Genomic DNA, 10505 nt, shown 5'->3' with positions numbered 1-10505 from the left:
TTGAGTTTAATTTACGAGTTCTAGTTTTTAAATCAAACCTTTATTGCTTTCTTTACTGTTTTCTTGCGATACAATTAGAAGCCCTTTAAGATCTTCCTTGAGAGATGACACTGGGTCAACTTACCATCGCTAGGATGTCCTTGTTCTATTGCAAGTCAACTTAGAGGTGTTTCTAGTTGAGTCAACATCGAATTATCAAAATCATTTGTTCATGGTGACTTATATCCGGTGTACAATCGAGAGAGAGGGAGAGGAGAGAAGAGAAGAGAGAGGGAAGAGAGATGAGAGAATAAATCAAGAGAGAGAGAGAGAGGGGAGAGATGAGAGAGAGTAGAATTTGGTTTTTTTTCATCAAAATTAGATTTCATTTTTAATTTTTTCTAATGTATTGTTGTTATATTATTTGTGGGCCTCATTGAGGATACAATTGTCTTTTCATGTCAAATTGGCTACTTTTGTTATAGTTTTATACTTGTGGCTTTATATGTTATATATACTATTTATTTTATAGGATCTGTAATTTTTCCAATTCATTTTCATGATTCTAACAGTTGAAAAATTATTGAAAAAAAACATTTTTGATACAATGAATGGAGAAGTGAGAACTGAACAGCTCTCTGAAGAAGGAGATGAAGAGTCGGCTGCGTGAGAGGTGAAAAGTCGGAATAGAGAAAGAATTAAAGATTTCACACAGTCACGCTATGTCGCTATTATCTAAAAATATTTAGGGATATAATTTTATTGGGCTCCAAAGTTCTTTTGGAATATATATTTTTGGGCCCTAAGTATTTTTATTACTAGTAGTATACATAAAAAAGGGGCCCATAATAATAATAATATATATAAGAGGATATAAAATTTATTGGACCCCCAAAAATGATGGGCCTTGGGCGGTCGCCCATACTCGCCCGCCCTCAAGACGACCCTGTTATGATGGGGCACACAAAATATCGATCTACAGATATAAGTTGGTTAGATCAAAACCATGTTAAATGGACAACGACGAGTCCACTACGAGTAGTCCGGCCGTGAGTTCCCTGAATCTGAAACGGAAAGGAGATGGCACGCACGGACTGGAAGGGATGGCCGCAGCAATAACCCTGATAGAGAGAGAGAGAGAGAGAGAGAGAGAGAGGCGCTATCAAGAATAGAGAGAGGATGAACCCTTAGAAATTGGGGGTTTTAGAGCTAAGCAAAAATTGGGAATGAGTCGAAAGGTGAGGATGGTAAAGGAAAATTATGAGAAACTCGTGATTTTTTAATTTCAAAAATAACTCACTTTACACATAGACTACTATCAAAATGTTGCACATGAAATTTCAGTGTGATTAACTTTTTTTTTTTTTTTGAAAGGTAAAATTAATATATATAGCGAACAAGAGGAGTACAAGGAGTAATTAAGTCCTTACCCAATGAAGCACACTACAGCCAATCAACATCAAAAGAAAACTTAAGGCATCTTAGGAGGAAGACAATTAAAAGAATCTAAAAACTACTCAGGAGACGAATAGCAAAATAAATGAGAATAAAAAGCTTTAAGCCATCTCCATGTACTAATAATAATAGTATCCATCGTTCTAATAATGTCAAGACTTCCATCTTTAAAAACTCACTTATTTCTATTTTTTTGGATCTTCCCCAAATAGTGTTGCATATCAGTTTTCCCAAATGGTGTGATCAACTTTAATAATGGGCATTTCCAAAGAACTTAGAAACAAATAGAAACAAAAATGTCCATATAAGGAATAAAATATTAAGAGCACAAGAGTTTTGGAATTCGAGTAACCGACTTTATCAGGAGGTGGGCATCAAGAACAAGAGACTTGCACGTGCACGGACATCAGTGGATATTACATTAATTATTAGTATTTGATAATGTAATAAATTATACTCCAAACTAATTGCACGTGGCAGTCTCTCCAAACTATATAAACGATGATTCGGCCCTCCTCAACAAGATTCAATACTCCCTTACAATCTCAGATTCAGAGTGAGAAGATGGAGAAAGGCATGACAGAAATCACAGACTTAGTTTTCTCCCAACAAAATAAGGAGAGAGAAGAAAAGGAAGAAAAGAGCGTTGATGCTAAAGAAAGTGCAGAAGAAGAGAATCATTCTGGTGACGATTCTACTTCACCAGAAGCTAAAAATGGAGGGGTCTTCGGTAATTTCATTTCTGGTATTTTGCATCCGAGTGGCGGTGGGGATGAGAGAGAAGGAAGCGCCGCCGTGGATGAGAGAGAAGGAAGCGCCGCCAGCGATGGAGGCGGTGGTTTGATAGATAATATCGCCTCTCACTTGCCTGCTCCTCTTTCTGGTAATTTTCTTCAATTTCTTGTTTTGTTTCGAAATCAAGTACTTTATTTTCTCTCCCATTTAATTTCATTTTATCACATACTAGAACGTGAAACTGTGTTTTGTGTGACGTGCAGATGATGCAGCTCCTGCTACGGAAGAGGCATCTATTTTGATTCATTCCATTATTCACGATTAGTGGTTTTTTTTAAATCGTTATTCTTGTACTCCGTATTTATTTCTATTTCTATTTCTATTTCAATTAGACTCATTTCCACAGCAAACTCTGCCTTATTTTTTGGTACCAGAGTTTGGGGATGTAATATGTGCTTTGTAATTCATTTTAATAATGGAATTGTATACAAATTCTTCACTTAATTGGATGGTTACTGCAAAGTTGGATTATAGCATCATCTTATTTAGTATCTATCTGTCGTTATCTTTATATACAATTTCCGTAGCCAATCAACTGTGAAGAGCATCCACGTCGGCTTATTCATCCGAGGGGATTCGAGTCATTTCTTGGATGAGTAAGCCGATGTAGCCCCTCCTTACTCGAGCCTTACTCATCCGTCTTAACGTAAGACGCGTGCAATGCACCGCGCCATATTTTTTTTTTTTAAATGGAAATATTTTTGAATCCAACGGCTATTTCAGTTGAATTTTACTTTTTGTGGCAACGGACAACGACCAAATTCAAATTTTCTTTTTTTCTTTTTATTTTTTTATTTTTTTATTTTTTTTATTTTCTTTTCACTTTTATATAAACCCCTCATTTCTTCATTTTTTTTTTATTCCTTTCACTCTTTCCCTTTCATTTCTTCTTCATTTCTTTTGTCTCTATTAAAAAATGGCTTCATGGTTCGATGATACTTCGTATTCATCCGAGAGGAAGACGCAAGAAATCATGGACATCATCCTCCAATCGCAAAATACGGTTGCTCAATTTTTCACTCTCCAACCACAACCCCAACGACATGTTATTTTCAATACAGTTCGATGATACTTCGTCTTCGTCTTCGGAATCGGTTCGATTGACCCCGCCTAGCTTCGAAGAGTACATGCATAAAGATGCAATTCTCAGAGATAGTGGATTTGATCGAGCACGTTTGGACACGTTTCGGACCTATAGGGCCAGAATAGTTATTTAGGGGTTATTTTAAGCTATGTTTTATTTTTTAAAATTTTATGTTATTTCAATTTTATTTTATGTAATTTAAATTAATACAATTTAATTTCAAGTAATTGTGTTATTTAAGTTGGTGTAATTTAAATTAAATTAAAATTACAAAAATCAAAATTAATGAATATAAATTAGTTGAATGAGTTTCTCCAATGCAAATTACTGACATTTAAATAGGAAAAAAAAGAGTCTAACAAACTAAAGGGAAATGGTTTCTCAAAAAAAAAAAAAAAAAAAAAAAAACTAAAGGGCAATGGAAAAACAAGACTTGATCGTAATTTCAACAACAATAACTATTGTCTGTTACAAAAATATGTCTACCTTATAAATTTTGATATACTTAAATATTCTTATTCAATGATTACATTGATATAGGATAAGAATACTTTCTGCCTATTTTATTTTTTATGTTGTAAAAAAATTTCTCTATTTTAAAAATGAATTAATATCAAAATTCATAATATGTCATTAGTATGATCAGGTAGTTAATCTTGAAAAGAAATAGATAAATCGTGAATGAGGTATTTGAAAACCAAACTTGAAACTTCTGCGTTAATAGTTCCCCAAAATTAGCGAACCGTGGTCTGAATTCTGGAGACAAAAACATAACATATTCACTAATAAAATTAAAAGAAGGAGAAAAATATAAAACTATCCACCTTTGATTTGTTTCTTTTTTATTTCTGGGCTTCACGCCATTGTGGTTAATATATTGGACAGCGCTGTCTTATGGTGAGGCGAGGCCCAATTTTGAACGAGAAATTTGCGGAGCAATCATAAATGCTTATATTATGTACCACGAAAACAAGCTTGTCGGACCGGGTTGGTGATTTCCAAACTGGACTTGGAGGGTGTGTCGCTAACCTTATTTTAAAGAGCTCGTAAGCCCATGGAGCTTATAAAATGTTTCAACAGCTCATAAAATATAGTTTTTTAAGAGTTTATAATTTCTCAAAGTGTTTGGATAATTGAGTTTATAAGTTAAAGAGAGAATTTTTTTTACTAGAGAGAGAAAATCGAAGAGAAATGAACTTGAATGATATACGATGAAAATAATAAATTATAAATAAAAAATATTTATAAAATGATTGTTGCATATGAGATTATAAAAAAATAAGTTGGGGTAGAGGAACTTATTTTTTGGGGAGCTTATAAGAGCATTGGTGCCTACTTGATAGCCTACTTGATAAGAGGGGACCACATTGAGTAATGAGGCCGCATTGGGGTTACTTGACAGCCTACTTGATTTTTTTAGTTTTGATTTTTCTATTTTTCATTTAAGTTTAATTGCATAAAAATTTAAATCACACAATTTACTTCAATTTTAAATTGCATTAATTTTGAAATCCTAAAAATTACATAAAACTTCATAAAATAAAAAACAAATCCTAAAAATAACTATTCCTGCTCTAGAGGTCCAAAACGTGCCCAAACATGCTCGATCAAATCACGTTGGAGCGCGGCGTGCATCTGCCTATCTCGGAGAATAGTATCTCTTTGCACATATTCCTCGAAAGAAACCAGAGTTGCTCGAGCACTCTCCGTCGAGTCACTGCTAGACGCCCCGTGTTCTGCGTTGTCATCTCTCCAATTGGTTGCTCCTTCACCTTCGTGCTCCACAATCATGTTGTGGAGAATGATGCAACACAACATGATGTCCTTGCAGTGCTCCACGTACCAATTACGCACCGGACTTCAATGATTCCCAACTGAGCTTGAAGGACTCCAAAGGCACGTTCGACATCCTTTCGTGCCTATTCTTGCATTTTTTTGAACCTCGCCTCCTTCGGATTGGTCGCCATCGGTGGACTCTGGATGAAGTAATGCCACTCCGGATATATGCCGTCGCACAAGTAGTAGCCCATCTGGTAGTAGCGATGGTTCACCTGAAAGAGTACGGGCGCCGCCGTTCCATCCAACACGTCGGCGATGAGAGGTGACTGGTTGAGAACGTTGATGTCGTTGTTCGAACCAGCGACACCGAAGAAGGCATGCCAAATCCACAGATCGTTTGATGAAACAGCCTCCAAGATCAAGGTTGGCTCCCCTTGATCACCGCGTGTATATGCATCGTGCCACGCCTTTGAGAAATTCCTCCACTCCCAATGTATACAATAAAGACTCCCTAGCATCCCGAGAAATTCGTGTCGCGCCTCGTGCATCTAAGTAAGGTGTGTGATGTCCTCCGGCGTTGGACGGCGCAAATAATGGGCTCCGAAAGCCCGGATGACAGCCTTGCAGAACTTCTTGAGGCATACACGCCCGGTCGAGTCGGTGACTTTGAGATACTCGTCAAAAGTATCCGCACTGACGCCGGTGGTTAATTGGCGGATAGCTGCCGTGCATTTCTGCAAAGAGGAGAGAGAGTCCCGACCTATTGCATCAGTGGTCATCTGGAAATAAGTATCTTCACCTTGAACAGCCTTGACGATGCGCAAGAACAGCTCCTTCTGCATTCAAAAACGACGTCGAAAAAATGTAGGCCCGTACGTCGGATTGTCGTTGAAGTAGTCTTGCATAAGACGTAGATGGACATCCTCACGATCACGGTGGACGTAAGACCGGGGACGTTTAACACGTCTCGGCTTCGGCGCCGGTTGGGTGTAGATTTGAGCAAACCAATTGTTTCTGCAACTCTATCTCCTCCATGATCGCGTGAGCTACACCGTCAGATGAATCAGACGAAGAATCGTGCTGGGGTTCCGCCATTTTTTGAAGAAAAAGAAGGAAATATTGAAAGAGAAATATTGGAAGAGTGAAAGAGAAGAATTGTTGTTGTGTGAAAGAAGAAAGAGTTTAGGGGTATTTATAGATAGGAAAACAAACATATATATATATATATATCAAATGGCTAAAATAGCCGTTGGCAACAAAAAAAAAAGGAAAAGTAATTGCAAAATAGGCTACTAGCCGTTAGTTTTAAACTTTGATTTTTTTTTTTTGATTCCAGCGCGTGTAAACACGCGCCTAACTCAAACGAGATCGAGTGCTACTCTATCAATCGAGTAAGTCTCGAGTAAGGCGACGCTGCATCACCCTACTCGATCTCACCCTTACTCGAGTAGGGTGGATCGAGTAGGGCGTTACCAATGCTCTAAGCTCTTGGAGCTTATAAGCTGTTTAGGAGCTTATTTTGCCATATACTTTGAAGGTGCTTATAAGCTTCTAAACAAGTAAATAAATAGTTGTCTTCCAAAAATAATTTTAATAGATTAAAGTCAAAATTAAGTATGTTGAATAGTATTATCCCGCCTCTCTTTTACGCAAAAAAACCACAACCTTTTTTTTCCCCTTACACTCACGCTTCCACTCTCTCCAAAAACCCTAGTTCCTTTGTCGTGCCTGCATCGCTCTAGAGCCCTAATCCTCCCGAAGCACCGCTAAAACCTTTGTTCCAACGCACCGCCACTGATATACTAGCATATACTTTGATCGGTTTCGAAATCTCTCTCGCTGCTCTTTCTCTTTGATTTTCTTTGAGTCGTCGTCAACATTATCACCTCAAGAATCCTGAGAAATCTGAGTTCTATGAGTTCCAGATCTACAAAACTTATGAGATGTAAAATCAGATCTAAGAAAATCTGAAATGAAATAGTATGAATTTGTACCATTTATTTCAAGATCTATCCAACGTGACCGTTAGCCCCATCCATGCCATCTGTACTAAGATTCGTCGAGGCAAATATTGGTACAATTGGTGCGAATGGAGCCATTAGAACCATTCGTGCCAGTCGCCCCGAGATTTGTCAAGTATGCAGGAATGGGGTAAAAAAGACAACAATCTCCAGTCTTCCTCGATTATTCATCGCAGCCCCCGCATGGCGCCTTTCTCCAGTGCAAGAAAGCAAAAGAAATGATGAAAAATGAAGATTTAGTTTAGAGATTTAGTTAGATTTTGTGAGAGTTGTAACATTTCGGGTTAACTTGATCATATGATGTGTAATTTTATTGTTCGAAAAAAAAAATTGATTCAAATTTTGTTCATAAATTATACTTGGATTAATTTGTTGGGGAAAAAAAATGACAACTCTATAGTGATTTTATTGCGACATTTTTCGTGAGAAAAATGGTACGAAGTGACATATTCTCACCATTCGTCCCAAGTGGTAACGTGACAAGCCTTGGCACGAGTGGTGCAAAATGGCATATTCGTATCATTCGTCCCAATGTATGTCACAGCATGTGTTTGATATGAATGGTACTAATATTTCATTTTGCACCATTTGTGCTAAGTGCTAAATTTATTAGGACAAATTGCATCATTTTTTATGAGACGAGTGGCACAAATAGACCATTTTGCACCTTTTATCCCAATTACGAGCGTGACAAACTTTGGGATGAATAATGCGAAATGGCCTATTCATGCCAACACTATCAGAAAAAGACCTTGGCACAAATAGATTTTTGTTAGGTATTGACGGAGCCATGAATTTAGTTGAGGGGGTGGGTGAATTTGTACGGGGATCAACAGATATTTTTTTTTTTTTTGGGCATTTTGTATATTTTAAGTGTTTTTACTAAAAGACAAGCATCTATATATTATATAAAGTACCAATTTAACAGCATCCAATTTACCGTCATCTTTCTAACAGAATCTTCTTAAATATTAACGACAATTTATTGAGCTTATATGTTGATATTTAAGGATAATTTAAAGATAATTCATTTGCTTACCTTCACCGGCCCACTAACTCACCTTCTGCCACATACCCATTTTCTCAATTTTATCATTCCACGATTAAACCCTATTTCTTCTGTCCCCAACTATTCACATCAACATAATTGCAAAAGCAAATCCCAAACTTCGAACCTTTTTCTCACTCAATTCTCCTCTTTGGCCAATTCCACCACCATATGAGCGAGCCGTCCTCGAATGGAGACTCATCCGTCATTTGGTCTTCAAACTTTGATGAAGACGTAACGCCGTCTTTGTCGTGCCGCCTTGAAGAAACGTCGTCCAAACCTCAGGTTGGCCTGTGACCTCACTGACACACACCCGTCGTGCGGTGCGGACAAAATACCTGTGTATGCCCAGTACAGACAGTACACGCTCCTACTTCTCACAACAAGAACTTAGTCTTAGCGGTGAGCGTAGGGTCGAATCCCACAGGGAGTGAGGAACCACTTTGTTCTCCAACGACAAACTGAGGTGTCACAATTCTCAATTTGTATACTCTGCACAAGAAATAAACAAGATCAATAATAACAAAGGGGTGAGGTTATTCGGTTAGGTCATAACTGTAGTTAACATTTGTTTCGGTCATAGGCACACTGATGATCCGTCTATGATCCATACAAACCCAAGGCGTGGCCCAAAGACATTGGGGCGTTTCAAGGGGTTGTACTTCACATATAGGATGGTTGATCTCATTGTGGTCACTTGGTCCGAAGGTCACACAATCCCCGGTCACAAGGCAGTGCTTCACTTCTCCTTAGATGGTAGCCATACCCGTTACTCACCAAGTATGGCCCTCACCAACCTTCTCTCCCGAGGTCCCCAACTCAGCGCTTTGAGTGACACATGCCTCCTGGACACAACCATTTCTGGCTTTGTCAGCCGACCAGTCATAGACATGCTACGGCGCCGAGATTGCTTTCCTCGTTTGATAACCATGGCTTTATGCCTCGTCACAGTTGATGGATAGTCTCTAGAGAAGCCCAAGACTGAGGAAGGACAGTGTATCCCATCAATCCTTTCCCCACCTTCCGGATTTACAACGCCTTTTGTTGACGCTGCTCAGCTACTCGGTCTTGGGCATACCGATTGTTGTACCTTGGTACACCCTGGCCTTTGCTTGACACGGATAGCGTTTTACCGAACGGAGATCACCCGTTAGGCCCCTACTGCCCATGGTTTCGAACAGATCCTTTCGGAACCACGAGATTCAACCGAAAGAACAAATGCCTCACGAATGTTTACATGTTAACAACAATTACTTCCACCCCTAAAACCTCACCTAAAGAATTACTCACACATAACAGAATTCATAAATGTAAAATAGATCGAACACATGATAGAACGAAAAGAAATACTGGAATAGATAAATAATACCTAGGCTTCAAGCCTTCGATCTTGTTCAAAAGCAAAAACACAGCGGAATAGGAAAAAGTACTGAAATGTAAATTGTTTTGGATGCCACACACGGCGAACTAAAGTGATAACTAAAGTAAAAACAAGAGTTTTAAGTGCCAAGAGCTTGTGCACGCTGCACACCATTAGTCTTTTATACTGCCGAATGGTAGAGGTCTAACCCTAGCTGTGCCGGCTCAAAATCTTCGCCGGGATCTTCTTTCCTTAATTAGCTCGATCTTTGATTGATCCTGATACGATCCTTGCCGATCGATCGAACACAACGCACGCGGAAGACTGAACTGGAACGGAAAGGGTGGAAATCCCAAAACCTCTGAATCTAACCCACGGAATGATTTAGGCGAACGGATCCCTAAACCCCAACGTGCAGTTGACGCAGCAACTCGGGGACGCTGAATGACACCCGACGAGGGTTGGTTGTTCTCGCCGTTACGTCGATAAATTGAATTCGTCTTGGAAAAATCAAGAAGAATTCGAAACTCTCAAGAGAGAATAAAAACTCACAATTTGATTAAAAGGTAGCTGATTTTCGTCCATCACAAGGGAGCCTTATATAGGCAAAGGCTAAACCTAATCTAATAAGGAAACAACTTAAAAACAAGCCCTAATAAGCCAAACAAGGCCCTTACTACTAAAATCCGAAAATAACAAGGCCCTTTTAACTAATGGGCTGCGAAAATAACAATACTGAAATAAATAAATGAAGTCTTCAAAATAAATAAATTCTTCAAGCTTCGGCCCACTCGCATGTAATGAGATTAATTAGACTTGGACCGACTCCACCATCTCCAATGGGTTTCTTCATCAACTCTTGAGCCCACACTTCTTGAACTAAGCTCATCAAGCTCTCCTTGAACTTCTTGGCTCGTGCTCTTGTAACCGGACCAACAGGAACATGCACCGGGTCTTGCACCAACGAACCTTGGGCTGCATCAT

At 38.7% G+C, this 10505-nt stretch overlaps 1 protein-coding gene across 1 annotated transcript; it reads left to right on the top strand.

The window, feature by feature from the left end:
* Positions 1-1888: 1888 nt before the first annotated feature.
* LOC131016461 (uncharacterized) lies at positions 1889-2691 on the top strand. Its single transcript, XM_057945156.1, has 2 exons — positions 1889-2317; positions 2433-2691. The coding sequence occupies exons 1-2, from the start codon at positions 1936-1938 to the stop codon at positions 2492-2494; spliced, it is 444 nt and encodes a 147-aa protein (XP_057801139.1). The 5' UTR covers positions 1889-1935; the 3' UTR covers positions 2495-2691.
* Positions 2692-10505: the final 7814 nt, after the last annotated feature.

The sequence above is a fragment of the Salvia miltiorrhiza genome, chromosome 3, assembly GCF_028751815.1.
Source record: "Salvia miltiorrhiza cultivar Shanhuang (shh) chromosome 3, IMPLAD_Smil_shh, whole genome shotgun sequence".
Taxonomy (NCBI): domain Eukaryota; kingdom Viridiplantae; phylum Streptophyta; class Magnoliopsida; order Lamiales; family Lamiaceae; genus Salvia; species Salvia miltiorrhiza.
The sequence above is the reverse complement of the archived record's forward strand: the minus strand, read 5'-3'. Positions and strand labels throughout refer to the sequence as shown.

What these genes read in the sequence shown, in the direction of transcription:
- LOC131016461 (XM_057945156.1), top strand. Translation starts at nt 1,936, where the DNA reads ATGATTCGGCCCTCCTCAACAAGATTCAATACTCCCTTACAATCTCAG. An exon ending in CTTGCCTGCTCCTCTTTCTG is followed by an intron (nt 2,318 to 2,432) that starts GTAATTTTCTTC and finishes TGTGACGTGCAG; the next exon opens with ATGATGCAGCTCCTGCTACG.